Source organism: Triticum aestivum, chromosome 6A, assembly GCF_018294505.1.
Source record: "Triticum aestivum cultivar Chinese Spring chromosome 6A, IWGSC CS RefSeq v2.1, whole genome shotgun sequence".
NCBI lineage: Eukaryota > Viridiplantae > Streptophyta > Magnoliopsida > Poales > Poaceae > Triticum > Triticum aestivum.
The window spans coordinates 29,690,782-29,712,516 of NC_057809.1; the positions used below are offsets into that span (position 1 = coordinate 29,690,782).

At 45.8% G+C, this 21,735-nt stretch overlaps 1 protein-coding gene and 1 long non-coding RNA gene across 4 annotated transcripts; one reads left to right on the forward strand and one right to left on the reverse strand.

The window, feature by feature from the left end:
- Positions 1–397: 397 nt before the first annotated feature.
- Positions 398–9,611, reverse strand: LOC123131809 (putative disease resistance protein RGA4). Its single transcript, XM_044551492.1, has 7 exons — positions 9,359–9,611; positions 9,205–9,269; positions 7,933–8,988; positions 2,878–5,029; positions 1,371–2,387; positions 1,126–1,263; positions 398–761 (listed from the first exon to the last, which is right to left on the reverse strand). Exons 3-6 carry the CDS (start codon positions 8,971–8,973, stop codon positions 1,166–1,168), a joined length of 4,308 nt encoding a protein of 1,435 aa, XP_044407427.1. The 5' UTR covers positions 8,974–8,988; positions 9,205–9,269; positions 9,359–9,611; the 3' UTR covers positions 398–761; positions 1,126–1,165.
- Positions 9,612–11,590: 1,979 nt separating this feature from the next.
- On the forward strand, positions 11,591–15,540 carry LOC123131810 (uncharacterized). Of its 3 annotated transcripts, XR_006464333.1 has the most exons (7): positions 11,600–12,099; positions 12,183–12,251; positions 12,328–12,521; positions 12,920–12,997; positions 13,312–13,420; positions 14,946–15,037; positions 15,202–15,540. It is a non-coding gene; the product is annotated as an uncharacterized lncRNA (long non-coding RNA). The 3 variants fall into 3 exon arrangements; XR_006464334.1 differs by having other exon boundaries at positions 11,591–12,251; positions 12,903–12,997; XR_006464332.1 differs by having other exon boundaries at positions 11,605–12,251.
- Positions 15,541–21,735: the final 6,195 nt, after the last annotated feature.

Consider the following 21,735-nt stretch of genomic DNA (forward strand, 5'->3'; position numbering starts at 1 on the left):
ATCAACATTTGCATCAGAATTCAGAAACGTGCCTGGATGTGAACTCAACAAACAAACATAATTCACAACGCGAGTAAATGTATACCAAAGCAATCTGGTGTAGAGAAGAAGAGAGACACTGCCTCATCCTGTTAATAGATGCCTTGTGCCGGTGTCAGTCTCGACTTCCTCCTAGATTTCGATTTCTCGAGCCAAAGCAGTCTCCATTCTCCTCCTGTCCGTTTTACTACTTACTACTACCCGAGTTCTGCTAAGATCAAAGTAATTGATTTTCTTTACCTTTTCACTTATCAGTTACCCTGGAGTAATTTATTCTAATGTTTTTTTCTTTGCATCACTGAAGACAGCTCAAGTCCTTGTATTGAATATGATGACTGGCCCAAACATACACCTGACATAAATACACAGAAGGCATCCCTGCCATAATGTTTGCAAATTCTTCGGTTTACATACGTATAGGCCACACATAGCCCGTTTTTCAGCACATACAGTACAGGCTACATGACAACACTTGTCTTTGCCAAGTACTCCTCCTGTACTGAATAGTCAACAATTGTCTTCTATATATTCTAGACAAGTATTGTCATGTACTCCATACAGGCTACATGAATCAGGAGTATAGAATAGATAGAAGACCAAAAATGAAAAAGAAGTGTTGACAGCAGGATAGTTCCAGCTGCAGCAGCATCTGCGTTCATGCATTCAGAAGCCAGCAACCAACGAGGCAACGAGCAGGATATAGATATCGGCTGGCCTTTCACCTGATGAAACCAAGGTTTTAGTTATATCACACAAGTGACCAAGCAACAGGGTTTAATATATACTCCCATTTCCCATTTCCATGCACAAGATAGCCCCTAACATTTTCTTTCTGAATAACCATGCTATTAAATGAGCCATCAATTAAAGCAATTGCCAATACAGAGAGGGAAACACACAAGAGTCTCAGCTTGTAGATACTGATGTTTTGCGTACTAGCAGCGGTATCAGTTACCTGTCTTTTAGAGTTGTGAAAACAGTTAAAGATTCTAAATGACATTAGTGCCATATCACATTGAGTTGAGAAGAAGAGAACGGTGAAATTGCTCAAATGAAGGGAACAACAAGACCTGCCAGCAGTAGTACCTAGAATGAAGCTAGAAGATGTGGTAGAAAGATGTTTTTTTCAGTTAACAATCTCTTCCTCTGCTGTTCTTGTCTGCACTTCATCGCCTGAGCCTGGTGCAGCTACTTCATGGCCCCCTCTACATCCACTGGGCTGACCTAAAATATATAGAGTGGAAACGACAGAAATAAATAATTGTGACATATTAGTGGGAAGAGAAACCAGACAAACAAATTATGATGTAGGTTCAAATGAGATAATTCACCTCCTGATTCAGATGACCTGCTGGTCAGGAAGTACTGTGAAAGCATATCCCTCCCCCTGACAGCATCCTCATTAGCTAACTGACGCACTTCCCCACTGTAATTCGGCTCCTCAACGCTCGGCATGGCCCCATCCTCCTCAATATCTATGACTATGTTATGCAAGTAGTAGCAGGCATAGATTGTGGCAACTAGAGTGTCCGGATTGACAACGCATGACGTCTCTCCCTGCAGGCACTTCCATGTGTCTTTGAGCCTTGCCAGCGCCTTTAGAGCACAGGTTGTGGCTGCGGAGTGTCTCCTATTGAACTCTGCCTTGGAATCTGAGAGGTCTTCGTCCTCATATGGTGTGAGTAGCCATGGGAGAAGAGGATATCCTGCATCACCAATTATGTATTCCCCGACTTCTGATCCATCTAATGCTACCCTTAGCTTGCTGCCATTCAGACAACCGCCCTTCTCACACTCCTTGAAGATTTGAGAGTCCTGCAAAAGGCTCGACTGGCCCATGCTGCCTGCTGATCCGAGCCAAATGTTTCTAAACCTCATCTCTGGATCAACGACAACTTGCATCAGTGCGCTATCATTCTTCTCATGCTTGCAGTTTGGTCCAAATGGGATGTGCGTTGTACATATAACCCCGCAACAGTTATGCATATTGTGGATCTTGTCAAACTTGGATTTGATTTCATCCTTTTCACTGCAGTCTGGCCAGCTTGAGTGGTGGCCTGCCCGCTCCCACACAGTATCAACGAACCTCTCAGTTACCAACAAGATGATTGACTCGTTCACACCAACAGAAGATGCTATGCTCTCTGTTGGCTCACTGGACTGCAACCTTCTAAGAGCAACGGCTACCCGATCTTCTAAAGACAGCACCCTCCCGTCAACAAAGGTGTAGCTGTTCATATCTTCCATTGATGGCCCCATCACCAAGCTGCAGATGTAGCTAAAGGTTTTTCTCGTTATTTTGAAGAGAGACTCAAATCTTTGTGTGTCCTCAAAAGAAGTCAAGGCTCCTGCATGAGAAGAAAGAATAAAAGTGGTTACAAATCCATGACTTGCAAGGCAAGAGCCCAAATATGATCTTGTTAAAACAGTGAGATCCAGAAATCATAGATGAGCTTTAATAATTTGTAAAGATACTACTCTTCATTTAAGATTTGGATGTAACCTAGGGGAAAACTGAGTATAAAGATATTTAGGGCATGATGGAGTGCAGTCGAATCAGAAAGAAGCATGAGTAAACATATAGCCATCACAAAGCAATAAAAAGCCATTCAAATATTTTCTTTAGAGAAGAAGGTAGTCATGTCAATGTTGTCATTACTACCATGTATTTGATGTTCTAGTGTACTAATCTCGAAGGGCGTATTCAAAGGGAATGCGAATGTAGAAAATATATCAAAACTCTAGCTTATGGATGAAAGGAAGAAAGAACCATAAGAGAACAAACTAAATAAACAGAGCAAACAGACAAATTAAGATCAACAAGTAATGCTAAATTACCTCTCGACATGAAAGAGTGGATGACATTTGTCTTCAAGCTGTATGGTTTAGCTGTGTAGAAGACATACCATTTCCTTGAATTACCTCCTTCACGTGCATATGCCTTGACATGCTCAACATGGCTGAACTTGTCCCACTCAGGGCCAGATTGTCCCGCGGCTATGGAAGCGAGCAGTGCTAGGCTGCAGTATAGCTCCAAACACCTTGGGTTTATACCTCCCATGTATTCTGGGATTGTTTCCATGTCGTTATACGAGAGAACGAGCCTCTGGAGTGCAACAAGACCCTCCAATACCTTCAGCTTTGGGCAGTCTTCGATGCTAAGCTTTTGTAGTCTCGGAAGATTAGTGATCCTCTCCAGGTCAAGGTTTTCATCCAGATTCAGCTCAACCAAAGATGGAAAGTTCTCTAGAGAGATGAGACCCTGGACATTGTATATGTATAACGTATTCAAAGCCCTTGCCTGGGAGGCAAGGCCAGGAGGAAGACACTTCAATTTGCAGTTCTTCAATAAAAGTTCCCGCAAGACAGGGAAGGCTTGCACTTGCTCCTCCCACTCCCACTCCTCCCATTCCACCATTCCTGTAAAATCCAACTCATGCAATCTCGGAAATGCAGCCACCATCTGGGAAGGACAGGTACTGTGGTGATGGTAGGACTGCATGAATTCAGGTCCAACACGCTTGATGGCTGGAGCACGCTTAATCTGAATGAACTCCAGATAGGGGAGCCGACACAAGCTATCAGGAAGCTGTGTGCAGCAAGCCAGGTCAACAATGAACAGAATCCTCAAGCTACTGAGGGACACAACTGATGATGACATCATCCACCTTGGGAGCCGTCGGCCAAAATATCCTCTGATGTCAAGATATTCTAACCTGGGCGGAGGGCAGAGCTCCTCAAGCACCTTCTCGCTTTGTTGTTGCTTTTCCTCAGAGACACCATCTTCCTCCTTGATCAGCCCATCATCTCCCAATATGCTACCACAAGTTAAGGTTAGGTCGGTAAGATGCACCTTGTCGCCAAGCTTTGCCTTTGCTGCAGATGAAGAAGCAGTTATATTCTCCAATCTGTCCAACTGAAGATGCTTGAGCTGAGAAAGAGGACCCAACTCTTCCAAACTACACCAATCACCATCCACCTGGGCTGGAAACCCAAATAATGTCCTCAAGTTTGTTAGAGCACAAAACCCCCTAGGTATGCCTTTTATACTTGTTGCAACGAAGTTAAGGTACCTTAGCTGCCCTAACTTGACAAAGCCATGCGGAAGTTTCACAAATTGTTCGCATCCTCCGAGGCTAATGTACTGCAATAATTTCATCTTTCCAATGCTATCAGGCAGACTAGATATATCAGTGTGCTCTAAGGACAAGTACCTCAGGTGCTTGAGTTCATGCAAAGATTCAAGCAATGTTGCAACATGTGCAGAATGTATATGTAAAGTTCGTAGAGATGGAAAATGAACAAACGAATCACCAGGCTTGATATTTATACAACCAACTGATATTAGTGCCCTTAGTGTCTTTTGTGCTTGCAAAGAACTCCAGTCTAACCCCTCTGATTCTGATGCTTTGCTTTCTACAGATAACCGAAGAAACCCATGTGCACTAAGTTTACTAGCAATATTAGTTTCTCCACTATGAGCTACTAGTGCCTCATCTCTGGCCACAAATTGAGCAAATAAGCGTACAACATCATGCATGTTGCAGACACATTGATCAACATACTTTGTATTTGGCTCTATAAGATTCCTTAATATCAGCTCCTTATAGTACTTGCTTCCTAGTTCTTCCAAGTCATCCGAGCTCCCGTGAAGAAATCCTTCACTAATCCACATGCCAATGATTTCATTGCTAACAAAAACTTCAGTTTTAGGGAGAAGGGAATAGTGCAAAAAGCATTGTTTGGCATAAGAAGATAAATCTTCATAGCTTAAATATACTGCATGGTTTAGCTCTTCGGGCAGTCCAGAGTTCGACCATACAGAATCATCCAGAACCATCTCCCACTCACGGTGTTTTTTGTCCTTCTGACACAAGAGCCCTCCCATTACTTTGACAGCAAGAGGCAAACCATCACATTTTGCTACAATCTGCATTCCAATCTCCTTGAGCATATCAATTTCACGTTCATCTGTCTCACTTAAGATTATCTGCAAGCAGTTGAACTGATAGTCAATAACAAGTGGTTTTCCTTGAGAGAGAAAATAGTAGTAGCTTTTTAACTGCTAGTGTCAACTCAATATTAATCAATAGTAGGCTAGTGGAGAAAAGAGACTCGTAAAAAGATTGGTTAATGTACTACCTAATTGAACTATCAATTGAATGAGCAAGATGTTGCTGTCAACTGGGATGCCAATAGCATGTGAGCGACTATAATCCTTACATGCTCACCCAGACAAGATGTTGAGCTTCATCTCAGAAACTAAACAGATGCTTTTCTTTTAACCAGTAGATGCTTAGTTTAATCTATCATCTTAGAAACTAAACAGATCGCGTGCTTAATTATGCGGATAGATACTACAATACATATACTCATCCTCAGGAAAACAGAGTCATATTTTTTGCGGGGAAAACCAGAGTCATATTTGATCTACAAATACACAAGGGGATAGGCTTCTTACATGTTTAAATTATCTATAATTTATAATTCTACATAGGAATTTTTATAATCTATACATCCAAATAAATAGAAGAATTTGAAGTACCAGTTTTTAATTTTATCCATGTTGGCAGATCATGGGATGGGTTGGCTACACCTATTGGTGGGCCTGGACACACTCTAGTATCATTCTGCTGATTACAAGCTTTTCATGTTGTGGTATAGTACTGTACCACGAGGACTGAGCACTATCCCCCGTCCCCTCCCGCGACGCTCCCGTGAGCGCCGGGGGAGGAACACCCCCCCCCCCCTGCTGATTACAAGCTTTTCATGTTGTGGTATAGTACTGTACCACGAGGACTGAGCACTATCCCCCGTCCCCTCCCGCGACGCTCCCGTGAGCGCCGGGGGAGGAACACCCCCCCCCCCCCCCCCGCCCCCGCCGTCGTGGGATGGCGTGGCGCTGAGCACGGGGCGTGGCGGCGCGGCCTCTGGAGCCGGCGGTAGCGCCCCAGGTTGCTGGTGGTGGCGTGGAGGGATGTGGGCGGCGGTGGTGCGCGCCGGGGAGCAGATCGGCAAGTCAGGCGGCGACCCCCACCTCCCTCCTTCTCCGGTGGCTTCTTCCTTGACCTTCTCACAGTTTCGACTGGCTGGAGCCAGATCCGGCCATCCAGGGCTTCGCCGGCGCCTGTGTCGTCCTTGGCGGGCGGCTCTATCTACGGTGGTCGGGGGATCTGGCGTCCAGAGGCGCGCTGCAGGCGTGCCGGGGGAAGGGAAAGGAGGGGCCTTTCCAGCTCTCCGTTGAGGCGTGCTGGTTGTGGTTTGTTGCCGGATGCGGAGCCGAGGTTCGGGTCTTGGACTGGTGGGATGCGGCGGTGGTGGCGGAGCGTGCCAGCCGGGTCTGCGTTTTTCCGGTGGGCGGCGCGGGTTGGGGCATCGGCCTGGCGTGGTTGCTGCTCCGGCCGTGGGTGGCTACGGTGCTGTATGGTCCTTGTGGAGGCCGTCCGATGGCGCGGCGGCTACACGGTAGATCGGCGGCTCTGCTCGCGGCGACGGCTGGCTCTACTCTGGCGTCTGCTCGTCTGCGATCGGACCGTGTCGACCTTAGCTTCATCTCCTCGTCGTCCTGGCTTTACTTCTGTCGAAGGGCTGGCCCGCTCCTAGTTGCGGTCTATCGTTCGTCTCGCGCCCGGTGCGGCTGGACCGACCTCGTCTCGCGCACGGTGTCGTCGGACCGAGCTCGTCTCGCGCATGGTGTAGCAGGACCGATCTCGTCTCGCGCACGGTGCAGCAGGACCGAGCTCGTCTCACACATGGTGCAGCGGGACTGAGCTCGTCCCACGCTTGGTGCGGCAGGACGAGTCGATGGAGGCCTGTTTTGGCTGGCCTATTGGGTCTCGGCGCTGGGGGATGTCAGGGGTGGGAAAGTTGGATCTTTCCGCTCGTCTCTTTGGTTGGGGTAGCGGCGGATCTTGGGTGAGATGGTGTCTAGGTCTTGGGTGCCGGGGCGGCGGCCCTGGGGGTGGTGGTTGCGTGGTGCTCTTGGGCCGAGCCCGTGGCTTGGTGCTGCCCAGTGGCCATGGCCGTGTGGGCGGCGTGGTAGCCGGGGTGTGGCGATCGGTGGCGATGAGTGTTGTCTGGGGTGAAAACCTGTCTATCTTCGGACGGACCGGCGGCGGCGAAGCTCGTTCCCTTCTTGAAGGCGTCGTCGCGGCTCTCACTACCCTTCGTGCGGCTCCAGGGGAAACTCTGATCCTCAGATCGGGCGGTGGCGGCGCTCTGGTGTCGTATCCTTCCTGAAGGCGTCGTCTTGGAGCCCATGGTTCGTCGTATGCGGCTTCATCTCTTCTCAATTCTAGAGGTGGTGTTGTTGCGCTTAGCGCCTATGTATCCTGCCTTGGGTGTGTGCTTGTGTTGTGGTGTTGGTGTCGTGCGTTTGTACCGGGTGATGTTGATCTATGCTTTATATATAAAACGGGGCGGAAGCCTTTTTCAATATAGTACTGTACCACTTAATGTGAATATATTGATACCTCCAGCCAAACATGATGGAAACCTTTTATAAATTGAAAGACAATTCTATGATCCTAATTATCGATTTTGTTTCGACTTGCATTTTAGATGATGACTACGTATATTTCAAAAAATTGCTTAGTCTAGTATTCTTGTGGGAGCATGGTGTCCAAATTTCATGAACCTAAATTTGATAGTCAGGTCAAAATATTGTGCCTTCTGTACACACAGTACACATGCGGTGGGTGCATATGCTGTGGCATAAGTATATATAGTATCCGTGTTGTATGGGTCCATATTGTAATCTCAAAAGTATATGTAGTATCCATGTTGCAATCTCAAAGAACGGTGCATAAAAGTGTGTGCCCAATTATTATATATCCGCCCCAAATTAAGTATGCAACTAGTAATATTAAAGATGCATGGAGTTTAGTTACACACCTGTTTCTTGAGCAATAACCAGGCATCCTCCTCCTGCAACTTGTCGACATGGTGGTATGGAAGCACAGCTTTCATCCCTCGAGCTATTCTTTCATCTCTAGTAGTGACAAGGACTCGGCTACCTCGAGCCACAACATTAGCCAAGGGTGCTTTAAGCACATCATCCCATGCTCCATGGTTCCACACATCATCTAGTATCAGGAATAGCTTCTTCCCTTTCAAGGTAGTGGCAAGGATTGGCTGAAGCACAGCCAACGCCTTTTCACCACCATGTACTCCTCCGGCTTGCGTGATAATTGTCTTGAGCAACTCAACCTTGTCAAAGTCCTTATTGATGCTCAACCATATTATCTTCTCGAATTCAGAATTTAAGGCTTCATTGTTAAAGACCTTCTGGGCAAGAGTGGTCTTGCCGATTCCGCCGACACCAACAACAGCGACAAGCATGATGTTCGTGTTGACCTCCTTTTCACTCAGCATAATCTCAACCAGCTTTCTTGTGTCTTGTTCGATCTTCTCTCCGACTACACCTGACCGGTCAAACACCCCTGATGTCTCGCGTCTCTTATTTCCATAATGACAGGCTTGCACCTTGCTGCTACGATCCTCATAGGGACCAAGAGGGATGAAGCTAAAAGCAGCGCTTCGCTCCTTGATGACACTGAGCCTCTTGTTGAGCGCCTTGATGCGGGTGCCGATGTCGTGGGCATGGGAGGGACTCCGCATGCAGAAGAGCAAGGGGTTAAAGCACCCCACATCTTTAGTGGACGGACCCCGCTCCATGGCCTTGAGCCGGCAGAGGTCGAGGATGTCGGCAGCTTCATACATCGCACGCTTGAGCTGGGCCACCCACTCTTGCACGCTGTTGTCAGTGATATTTCTCCTATCAGCGTCGGCAAGGAAGTTCTTGAGATCCTTAAGCTTAACGTCCATCTTCTCGATCTCGTCTGTGACTCCTAGCAGCATGTGCACCTTGCCGCTCACCATCTCGGTGAGCATATTTTGCACGTAGGATGCAAAAGCATCCAGGACGATCGCCATTTTTGCTGCTTTTTGCTGTAACAAAGATGAACCAACATATCATCTCCACCATTCGTTGTAGCTAATCAAGATTTCCAGAAAAAAAGACAGGGAAGGGCTGCACTAGAATGCTAACATGATTACATGGTGAACAATTTATAAGCATGAGAAACAACAGAAATAGGCAAACTTGAGGCACCTATATCGATTGATGTAAGCAAAGCCAGCTAAACAGCGGGGATCTGATATTACCTTCAAGATGGATGGATGCTGGGTCCTGCTGCTCGTACTGGTGAAGGTCTAAAATGGACTGAGCACTGCGTATATAAGGCAAAGGGAAATTAGCTCTCCAAAGGTCAAAAATGTAGGCAGATAAAGATAACCCTGAGCTTAGTAAGAGATTTACCTGCAATAGGGAGCATGAGCTGAGAGTAGATCGAGAAGCCTGTGCTTGCGGTGATTGCTCTAAACTAATATAAAGCGTGCCACTCACAGCATTCAGCAAGCGACCAGGGAGCCATGGCTGCTTCTCGTGGAAGTCGGTTGAGCAAACACGTCCCTCTTGCACCCTAGAGATGGGTAGAGAAATATTTATGGTTAATTTTTCATAATGATGCAGAGCGGCTTGCTAGTAGAGAGGGACCTGTGTTCCCTTCAAAAGAAGAGATGGACCTGTATTGGGAGGGAGTAGTATGCAGAGTTCACTGGGTGGGTTATCGTCTAGATTCGCACTAAAGCCGACATTGACAGCTCATAACACGATATTTAACATTCATCGAGGGCTAATTAACCTCAATTCACCTCTAGATCCACGCTAAAGCCGACATCGACCGGCCATAGCTCGATAGTTAATTACTCGAATTCACCTCTAGATCCACGCTGACTAATGTTAACGATGCTACAATACATGTGGTTACTGTTCTTTTGGCTAATGAAGTTAAAGTAATCATCTAGATCCACGCCTGCAGCGGCCAGGAATCTTTGCTCGCCCCATCACATGTGTGCAAGCCACTCCAGACAACATCGTAGCACGCATTTTGAATGGATTAATTGGTTTGATTAACGGAGCGGGTAGAGGACTCAGAATCAATTTCACATGTCGGAGGTGGCTGTCGATGCGAACCAACAATAAAAAAATGAATAAAAACAATGCAGAAGCCCAGACTTGAGGTGTCTGTTGGCAACCTAAAGGTTCATCGTCTAAAGTCTTCTTGAATTTTAAAAAAATAGTTTCAAAGTATGAGAGTTGTTGACAGCTACAATATTTGGTAAAACTCATATGTCTGAAATACACACAAATTGCAGAATGTGTTTCATTAACATATTATGCTATTTACATATTTACTCTCAAATGGCTGTAAATATGCTGTTCTACTCATACATGTTCGACTTTTCTTTGTTTTCCTTCTGAAAGTATGAACCGTTATGAAATGTAAGTGAAAAACTTGTCGGTAAAAGAAAAAAAAAGTTCGAATATAGATGTGGAAGAGTTGTGGCAATAGCAGAGCACACATAGTTTTAATCATAGAGATTAAATAATGAAACAGGGAGGGGGGAAAGTAGTGTAGTTAACTTTGAAATGGTCTGTTCATTTGGAAGCTAGCCATAAGACCGTAACCAAAAGAATCTTTGCAATTTGGAAGGTTTACTACTAGTTAACTGTTCAGAAACTAAACTTGCCGCACAGTACTACTGAGAATGTGTACATGTTTATACTAGTTCTTTGTGATGCCATTCACAATAATGTTTACATCATTAGTTACGATGGACACGAATCTGATATTTAAAATGCTACAGTTGATGCGCATAACATGCCACAACACTTCATAGTGATGAAATGCTCGATAAGGCTAATTGCTCCCTGTCTGCAGTCTAAAGTAAAAGGTATCAACAAGATTACATGCAGAAAAACATGACAATCATGTTAAACCTTCCATGAGAAAACTGACTCAGCATACTTATCTACAGAAACAAACACAAAACATGACAATCATGTTAACCTTCCTTTTGCTGTAACAAAGATGAACCAACACATCATCGTCAGCATTCGCTGTAGCTAATTAAGATTACCAGTAAAAAAAAGAAAGGGAAGGGTTGCACAAGAATCTAACATGAGTACATGATGAACGATTCATGAGCATGAGAAACAACAGAGATATGCAAACTTCAGGTACCCTGATTGACAGATGCAAGCACAAGGCCAGCTAAACAGAGGGATCCGAAATTACCTTCAAGCTTAATAGATGTTGGGTCCTGCTGCTCGTACTGGTAAAGGTCTAAAACGGACTGAGCTCTGCATATTATAAGCCAAAGAGAAATTAGCTCTCCAAAGGCTAAAATGTAGGCAGATAACCCTGAGCTTGGTAAGAGAATTACCTAGAATTGGGAGCATGAGCTCAGAGTAGATTGAAAAGCGTTTGCTTGCAGCCAATCACTACACCATGACACTACATTCCCTACAGACGTGTGTTGGGAAAAGTCACTTTCGCCGACCGACTGTTGGTTGGAAAAACTTGTGACGAACAATCGGTCGGGAAAACTTATAAACAGGAACGGACAGTCGGTCGGGAATGTGAGCACAATTATTGTCAAACGATGGGTCGGGAAAGCTCTAAAGCCCATCCATACATCGGTCGGGAAATAACCCCGACCAACGGTCTGTAGAAAATGGGCCAGCGCGCGCGTACAGAAATTTTAGCACCCCTTTTGGCCCAAAGCCCGCGAAATGTTTCCCCACAACACATTAGTCACCACGCACGGGAGAGGCAAATCCCTAGCCCCTTTCTCATTCCCCACGCGCGCCGCCATGGGCACCCGCCGCCGGCCTCTCCACCTGGCGTCCGCGCTAACCTGCCCCCCGCACTACCCTGCTGGCTTGCTGCCCCCACACGCTCAAACCCTCTGCTCAACCCCGGTGCTCTCTCCTCACCTCGTCGTCGTCACGGCGGGCGCCGTGTAGATCTGGGGCTTAATTTGCTGCAGATCCCAGGAGTGACGGGGCTTAACCTGCTGCAGACGGGGGAGACATGGCGGGCGCCGTGACGGAGCACTCCCTGGAGGCGCTGGTGCTTACCTCTCGTGGAAGCTTTCAGGGTTGGGATCCCGGCGAGCGGCGTCATCAGCTCCGGCACTTACCTCGACTCCCAGGTTCCCGTTCCTCCTTGCAAAAAGAGAGACTTGACTAGAGTATCACCTGTTCATCTTTCACCTTTTTCGTCCCATCCTCCTAGATGAGCATGGTAGAAGAAAGTGACGAGATTGCTACTAAGACAAGGCTGCTGTCACTTGAACTGTTGCAGGTTAGTTTACATCCTGGAGGCTGCTAATTTTGATTCTGTTTGTTTACATGATATCTGCTGATTCTTTTACCTTCAGGGATTGTTACACTTGCGCCCGTGCATACATGCTCATGTGCCTCCATGTGTGGCTCTCTAATCAGATCCAGCCACTGCCTCCCTATACAGCAGGGGCCAAACTATGTGCCGCCCTAGGCATAGTCGGATCTCTAATCAGATGAGCTGCCTCCACTATTGTACGCATGTTAAGCTGGGACGATAAAATTGCATGTGGTAAGTGATTGACCATCTACTGATTGATTTTGCAGATCTGGCAATCTGGATAGCTAAATATGTTATATAGTGGCCTCTATGATTTAGGACGTCCTCTTTTTCTGGGAATGATTCAGGGCATCTGAAACATGTGGAAAAACATATATAGCATTAGATAATTAATCTCACGGTTGGTCATATTATGATGCTCAGTAAACTTAAATAAGTTGTACGGTTAACTTTTATGTCTTTGTCGTGCTTCCCAGAAAAGATAATGGTAATATCAATAATATGCCACTATTTATGAAGAAAAACACTTGTATGTACTGTATTTGCAGCACTCAGTTGCATGGTTCTCTTGGTTCTTTAAAATATATAGGTTAACTTGAGCTAATTTCTTAGCATGTGTATGAGCATAGTTACGAGGCATCCAAAGCAAGGAGAGGATGGGATGAACAGAACAATTTCCAAATTTGACTCGTATTTGGTCAGGCAAGGTTAGCTTTTCTATAGCTTTTATTGATGAATTTGAAAATTATATGAGAAAAATAGGCGAATGTATGCTTCTTTAATGCTTCTTTAATCATGCATATTGATTATAACAGTCTTATGCTATTTGAACCTTTTCACTATGCTTTGTACATATAACTTATACTATGCGCAAATATATTGTTTCCATGTAAGAAAGTATGATAAATAAAAATTAAGTCAAAAAATACATACAATGCCTTCTGAATCTGAGCAATATCCCCACAATTTTTTTCTGTATGACAAAGAGACCACCATGATGAGTATGTGTTCCAATGAGCAGGTGGTGCTAGTGTAACTCATGAATAAGGGAACACTATATCAAGGCTGTGAAGAAGGCTACCATCGAGACAAAGAGCGAGCACCCCAAGGGATAATGCGTGGCGTAGAAGGTTATCAAAAGAACTATGCCATTTTTTAAAATTAATTTCCTAGACAAGTACACTCACACATGCATCTTTGCGACAAAATAAAAATTGCACTACTCTCTCTCTCTCTCTCTCATCTAATGTTATCAAAAGTACTAATTGTAGATTTCATCGCTATTTTCTCCAAAAACTCTGTTTAGTATCCCTTCCACTGTAAGTTTATTACTATGTGATTAGAGAAATTAAGAGGTATATGTGCATACTGTAAGATCATGATCAGTGGTGTACAGAAATCCTATGAAGTGAAATACACAACGTATTTTATATATACTATCTGTGGTTAAATTCCAATGTATGTATATTAAGATATTTGTTGGAAGTGTCATTAATGCAAACCATTGTGCTGTAATACTTCACGCAGGATATCTAAAGGGAACTCTTTTAAATTATATGGTCTTATTCTACAACTATGATTAAGGGAGTATGCATGGGTTGATGAAAATGTCGCACAATTAATTCTATGTTGTATCACCCAATGGACAGCAACTTCCTTGACTTTATTTTGTTCTCATCTAGTGGCATGGTATTCTGCCATGTTCCCTTGTCTTTATGTACAGTTTCGATGTCCAGTGAAAAGACCAAATCATTTACTTAGTCGCTCTTGGCCTGTTCTGCTATCATGGTTTTACTGATGTTCACATTCCAAATTAACAATTAGTTGCTAGTGGGTGTTGTCCTTGCTGAAATGCTCACTTTATGGATTCCAAAGCTTCTTTGTTTACATGTGAGCGTTGGAGTGCTTCCAATTAAAGGACTTGTATTATTATGCATGGCTAATTAATACACTTCTATAACTATGTAATTTTGATATTTGTTGTACTGAAACTCCACTATGACAACCGGTGCACTAAATAACAACAACTTTGTAATCCATGTGCAGCTTCTAGGTTCTGGCTTTGTAGTGTGCATCATATCTAGCTAAAAAATGCAATGATGTGAAACTATGTTAGATCTTGCTGGTGTGCTGCTTGTCAACCTTGCTATGTTGTTGTCTGCTGAATTCTGGGTGTACATCGACGCAAATGAACATGGAAACAACTTCAGAACTATTCTTCACATTTTTTTTTACTAAAAATTCGAACCACTGAACATGATCACTTCCATATCTCTGAAATGAGAATTTACTCAAGTTTCTATTCTGCTAGCGATAGTTTTGTTGTCATGTTCATATAAGAAAATGTTTGCCAACTTCTTCCTGCGTGATTTCTCTCCCCTTTTTAGATTTATTTCTGTGTTTGCCAACTTCTTAGTTTTACTTATATTCCAGTGAGCACTGGTGTAGTTATGTTTGTAATGTTTTTTTTTCTCCTTCTTGTGTGCTGATTTTGCAATGGTAATTGGTGTCTGTACTCTGCAAGCCTCATGATGCTAATTGAAATATCCTTTATCATGTTGCAGATGCTTAGCAAATGCTTTTGCTGCTACCTGTTCTTAATCAGTTGCTACTTTTTCTTAATCATCCGATTTCTTACTCCTTTCATTTATGCAGGAATGGCATGTAGGTAGTTATCCCCCATGGGCACATAGACCATGATACATTGTATCTCAGGATATAGGAAACACAAAAGAGGTGTGCTAAAGGTACGCGCCCTTCTAAAATTTCTAGAAGGGTACCCCTTTTCCTGTCTCAGTGGTAATGAATTCTCTTCAGTTGCTTTGGTATGAAATGATGTTGAAGGCAGCTTAGAGAAAATATAATGGTCTGTAGTTGGTGCGGAATATTTATCGGGTATTTTGACTTGCAGATGTTCAAGCTGGAGAATGTTCTCCAATGGGATGAAGAATGAAGGCTTTGATGTCAAGTGCGAGAATGATGAAACAATCTTGCTGGAAAGCTGTGAGGATGGGTAGTAGTTGCCCACTACAAGGAGCCAAGGCAGATGATGTTTTGCAGAAAACAAAGTGATGAACTTTTGCTCTCAGACAATGAACTATCACGTTTCATCTATTTAATTAGTTACATTAGTTTATTTATAGGAAACTTGGCTGCTCATTGGTTCATAACAAATGAACTATTTATATGTGTGTGACTATTGTTTGGTTCTGGTTTAATATTGTTGAATGATGCATGTTATTGTTATGTACGAATATGTAACTTGATGGACATTCTGTTGGTAACGTGAAATCCTGCTATGGGAGGGCTAACAGATGTTGGTCGGCAGAACATACCTTGTCAGACCAGGAAAGGCTAATGCTTGGCCCCATAGGATGTTGGTCGGGAAAGAAGAACCTATCAGATAGTCGGTCGGGAAATCTCTTGGCTGCGCTAACGGATTGTTGGTCGGGAGAGATTACCCTGTCTGATAGTCGGTCGGGAAAGGCCCATGGCAACCCCAACAGACTGTAGGCCGGGAAAGGCCCACGGCAACCCCAACATACAGTTGGTCGGGAAAGATACACCATAGCTGACATATAGTCGGTCGGGAAAGGGTTTTCCCGTCTGGACTTTCCCCAACAGACGGTGTCTGTCGGCATTACTCTTTCCCGGCCGACTGTGTGTTGGGGGAACTTGTATTCCCGACCAACCTAGCTGTTAGGGATGTAGTGTTGTGGTGTAGTGAATCCTCTAAACCAAAGTGCGCCACTCACCACATGCAGCATGCGACCGCTGCGCCATGGCTGCTCCTCGTGCAAGTCTGCTTGAGCAAAAGCGTCCCTCCAGCACCCTAGACCCAGAAGGATAAAAAGAAAAATACTTTATGGATTGGCTTGCTAGTAGAGATGGACCTGTGTCCCCTTCAAAAGACGAGATGGACTTGTATTGGGAGGCACTAGTATGCAGAGTTCACTGGGAGGAAGATGCCTTTGCATTTTACCATTTTTACTAAGTAGCAGTTGGGTGGGTTATCATCTAGATTCGCGCTAAAGCCGACATCGACAGCTCATAACTCGATATCTAACAATCAGCGAGGGCTAATTATCCTTAATTCACATCTAGATCCAAGCTAAAGCCGACATTGACCGGCCATGACTCGAGATTCAACAGTCATCAAGAGTTAATTAACTTCAACCCACCTCTAGATCCACAATGCCTAATGTTAACGATGCTGCAGTACATGTGGTTACTGTTCTTTTTGCTAATAATGAAGTTAAAGTAATCATCTGGAGTAGATCCACGCCTGCAGCGGCTAGGAAGGAATCTTTGCTCTTCCCATGCATATGCATGTGTGCAAGCCACTCCAGGCAACATCGTAGCACACATTTTGAATGGATTAATTGGTTTGGTTAACGGAGCAGGTAGAGGACTCAGCATCGATTTCACAGGTCGGAGGTGGGTGTCGATGCGAACCAACAATAAATAAATAAATGAATAAAAACCAACGCAGAAGGCCAGATGCGAGTTGGTGCTGCTCGGTGCTCACCTTGGACCTTGCCCTTGCCGCCGTCGCCGCAGCCTAGATGCGAGCTTCTCCCCGTGGCGGCTGCAACAGCCTCCTTGTGCTGCGCCCCATGAATCCGGAGGAGGAGGAAGCGGCGAGCGCAAGGAGGGGAGGGGCTGGGGCTGGAGCTGGAGAAGCCATCGGAGGTGGAGCGCCGGCGGCGACAGAGCAGATGGGGATGGACGAAACTTGCCTGCTTCCCCGGCGTGTGCCCATCCGTACTCCCGCGTATGTGACTTTGATTTGATTGGAACAAAATAAGACCCGGCCCCACCCCTTAAAATCAGGGAGAAGATAATTAGATTAGAAAGAAAAAATGAAAAAAAAAACAATCGTAAGATGAAGTGGGAGCACGGATGGGAGCATGAGAAGGGAGTAGACAAGCCGGATCCAGATGGGGATGGGGATGTGGCGGCGATTTCGTTTCGTTTTATTTAGTCGAAAACAGAAGAAGGGTTTCCCGATAAAAAAAGAGGAGATTGATAAAGAAAATACATATTTTTATTTCGTGGCTCAACTTTCAATTCATTTTTAGTCCTTAAACTACGTCGAATGCTACAAATTATCCGGTTGATTTAAGGAAAAGTAAGCCTCCACATGTGTTAGATGGGCATCATCACTACCTTCCCTTTTTCTCCCTCATGGATCCTCCATCGCATTCTGGAAGCACACGCAAGCATCCCTTCCTCTTCAGTACAGTCGGTCCACCGCTTGCCCCTGATGTAGTAGACGGTGTCTTCCATTACTATTAGGGAAAACCTTATACACAGAACATTAGCAGTAGCGCGGGATAAAAACGCACGCTGGTGCTAATTAGCAGCAACGCGGTATTTAAAACTGCGTTGCAGATACAGTTATAGCAGTAGCGCGCCCAAGTACAAAAGCACTACTACTAAAATTCCTACGGCTTAGCCAATAGGCTAGACATAGTAGTAGCGATCTACGTGAAACCGCGCTACCGCTACTTGTTTTGTAGCAGCGCGTTTACGGACAAAGACGCTACTGCTAATGAAAATAAAATTAAATGGAAAGCAAATAAAAAAGAGAAGGAATAGCAGTAGCGCTTGTCAGGAAACGCGCTATAGCTACCGTAGCAGCAGCGCACTTCCTGGAACGCGCTACTGCTACTTTTAACTTAATTAACTTCGTTCTTCCCCACGGCCACTTCCCCCCAAATCCCTACTCCTCCACTGTCGCCGACCTGCATCGTCGTCGGCCGCCGCGCGCGACCCGTCGCTCTCCGCACACCTTCGACGCCACCCCCGCCCCCGACCGCGACCTTGACGCCGCCCCCGACCCCGACCTCGACACCCCCCCTACATCGCCGCCCTCCGCCGTGCACCCGCCGCCCCGACCCCGTCCCCAACCTCGATGCCGCGTGCCCCTCTCCCTAACTCCACCGGCGCCAGAGGTGAGCACGCCCTCCTCCTCCTCCTCCCCTACCTCTGCCTAGCTAGGGTTCTTATGGTTAAATTTCAGAGTTCATCTAATTAGTTAGGGTTCATCAAATTAGATGCTAATTATGACAGTAGTTGTTAAGTAGAATTAGTTTTAGAGTTCATCGAAATAGTTAGGATTAAATTTTAGAGTTCATCAAATTAGTTAGGGTTAAATTTTAGTAAGTGTTTAATAGAATTAGTAAGAAAATTAATATAACTAGTGTAAGGTCATATTTATCCCTAAGTATTTTGGTGATTGATGACAATGCATTTGCGGACTAATCGTGTGTCATGAGCTTTCCAGACTCTTCTCTGCTAGGCACAAGAAGATTGGGTGTCCCTCGAAGACTGACGAAGACGGCGTCTTTTCTACGTTTCCTTTTGGTGGATTTGAGTCGTAGGGAAGCCGTACTATTAAGAGGGGGTCCGCGTTGGAAAGGTTTGGGTGGAATCATCACGTACACGTCTCCTTGCATCCCTCTCTTTCTTCCTTGGAGCTTCGTCCGTTTTCTCTGCCTCAAGTGACTGGTTGTTCGTGTGGTTGCGGTAGTACCGCTCCAGGGGCAACGGTAGTACCGTGGGCACCAACGGTAGTATCGCACAGGCGCGCGGTAGTACCGCTGGTGCTCGCGGTAGTACCGCTCCCCCTGGAGCCATACTACCGCAGCCCACTCGCTAGTGCCGCCCGGGTGCGGTAGTAGGGGCGGATGTAAAATTTTACATCCGCACCCCCGCGGTACTACCGCTTTCGCTATACGGTAGTACCGCGCTAGGAAGCCAGGCGGTAGTACTGCCCCTCGGCAGTACTACTGTGTCGCGTTTTTGTTACTGTCGTTATTTTGCGGAAGCATGCACGGTTGTACCCTGTCCTCCTATCGGGCTCTTGCCTCGCGGTAGTACCGCGCTGTGGGCACGGTAGTACCGCACCATCGTGCGGTAGTACCGCCTGACCGCAAGCCGTACTACCGCGTGGCCGTGCGGTAGTACCGCTGACCTTGCGCGGTAGTACCACTGGCCGCGAGCTGGTAGGTGGGAACGGTTGGATCTTTTCTCCACACTATATAAAGGGTCTCCTTCTTCTCCGTTGACTCACCTCTTCCACCATTAGTGCTCCATTATTGCTCCAAGCTCCATTTTCGCCCGATCTCTCTCCCTAGCCAACCAAACTTGTTGATTTGCTCGGGAGAGGTCGAGAAGGCCCCGATCTATACTTCCACCGAGAGATATTTGATTCCCCCTTTCTAATCCCTTGCGGATCTTGTTACTCTTGGGTGTTTGAGCATCCTAGACGGTTGAGGTCACCGCGAAGCCATAGTCCATTGTGGTGAAGCTTCGTGGTGTTGTTGGGAGCCTCCAATCAAGTTGTGGAGATTGCCCCAACCTTGTTTGTAAAGGCTCGGTCGCCGCCTCCAAGGGCACCAATAGTGGAATCACGGCATCTCGCATTGTGTGAGGGCGTGAGGAGATTACAGTGGCCTTAGTGGCTTCTTGGGGAGCATTGTGCCTCCACACCGCTCCAACGGAGATGTACTTCCTCTCAAAGGGAAGGAACTTCGGCAACACATCCTCGTCTCCACCGTCTCCACTTTTGGTTATCTCGTGCCTTTACTTGAGTAGCTTATTTGTTTCATATATCTTGCTTGCTTGTGTTCCTACTAGTGTTGCATCATATAGGTTGCTCATCTAGTTGCATATCTAGACAACCTATTTTTGATGCAAAGTTTAAATTGCTAAAGAAACACTAAAAATTGTTAGTTGCCTATTCACCCCCCCTCTAGTCAACCATATCGATCCTTTCAATTGATATCAGAGCCTCGTCTCTTTATTAAGGACTTTACCGTCCAAAGAGTATGGTTGATACCGTAGACGGAGCGGAGGAACACTCCGGTGTGAATCCTATCTCGTCTACGGGCGATGGGGGAACTTCGGTCTCTCGTGAGGAGTTCAATGTAGCCTTGGAGACATTGAAAACCTCCATGACGACCGAAGTTGAAAGCATGTTTACTAAATTTCTTGAGGGGCTTAAACTATCCACCGCACCGTTGAAAGTGGGGGATCCCGCCAACAAGGTGTCGGATGCTATCCCCGACAAGGGGGAAGCTAGTAGTGAAAAGGCTCCTTCTTCTAGTGGCAAGAATGGCACCGGCATCTTTGCCCATGTGGAACCACCACTTGTTTATGGTGGACCGGTTCCTTCTACTCATTTGAATCATGCCGGTCCTCCTCCTAAGATTGTGAAAAATGAGGATTTTGATTCTTGGGTTTACCGCTTTAAACGTCATTTAAATCATGTGAACACTAACCTTTGGAGAATCATTGAAGAAGGTTTTTACCCACATGATCCAAGCAACCTCACTCCTCGAGAAGCCGCGGACAATCAATTCAATGAGAATGCTCTCTTCATCATTCAAGATGCAATTCCACCCGAAGACCTACCTCATCTTCGTCCCTTCTCCTTGGCCAAAGATGCATGGCATTGTGTCATGTCTCTCTACCGGGGAAGCGCAAGCATTCAACGCTCCAACTATGAAGTGGTACAAGATGAGGCCGATGAGTTTGCAATGAAGGAAGATGAAGAGCCTCGTGAGCTTTATCGGAGAGTCACCAAACTCGCGGTCTCACTACGAGATCACGGGAGCAAGGACACGGATGATAATTGGATCAGGCGCAAATTCCTCAAGGCAATGATGCCCTACCACAAGGCCATGTCCTCCGTCATCCGCCAAAGACCGGACTTCCACACTTTGACCTCAAGCGAGGTGTTGGATGAGTTTGTGGCCATGAACATTTTGGACAAGACCGCCGACAATGCGGTGCTCCGGTCTCAACGGGCAAAGAAGCCCAACCTTGCTTTGAAGGCCAAGCTCACCGTGGAAGAAGAAGAATAGGAATAAGAGGAGAGCAACCCCAAAGATACAAAGTATGCATATCATGAACACATGGCTCTTGCTTCAAGGCAATTTTGGAGCAAGAAAAACTCGAGGCCCAACTTTAGCAAAAACAACTCGAGTGGGACAAGGGGCAAGCAACGTGTAAGGACTTGCTACAATTGCGGCAACGTGAGTCATTTCGTTGCGGAATGCCCGTATGAGAAGAGGGAAGACAATGGTGGCAAACTCATCCGAAAGGACAAGGCCAAGTCGTTCCCCAACAAGAACAACTTCACCAAGAAGACTCCTCCCAAGGCCTTGGTTGTGCAAGAAGAGTACAATGAGGATGATGACGATGATGAGTCGGTTGCCATGGCCTCCGTTGCCATTGCAACAACGTCACGAGTGTCTCTCTTCGACTCACCCAATGAGAGCATCAACGCCAAGTGCCTCATGGCTAAAGCCACCAACAAGGTAACCTCCAACATCAAGACTACCATCATTAATCATCCTTCCCCATCGGATTGCATTAATGAAGTTGAGGGAGCTAATGTGGAGGCTAACGAGTTTGAGGCCTTTATGGGAAAACT

Bases quoted from the DNA above. Each gene is read 5' to 3' on its own strand.
- LOC123131809 (XM_044551492.1), bottom strand. From the start codon at position 8,973: ATGGCGATCGTCCTGGATGCTTTTGCATCCTACGTGCAAAATATGCTC. The intron at 5,030-7,932 runs GTGTGTAACTAA...AACTGCTTGCAG, and splicing joins GGTTATTGCTCAAGAAACAG to ATAATCTTAAGTGAGACAGA. The intron at 2,388-2,877 runs GTAATTTAGCAT...CTTCTCATGCAG, and splicing joins CCACTCTTTCATGTCGAGAG to GAGCCTTGACTTCTTTTGAG.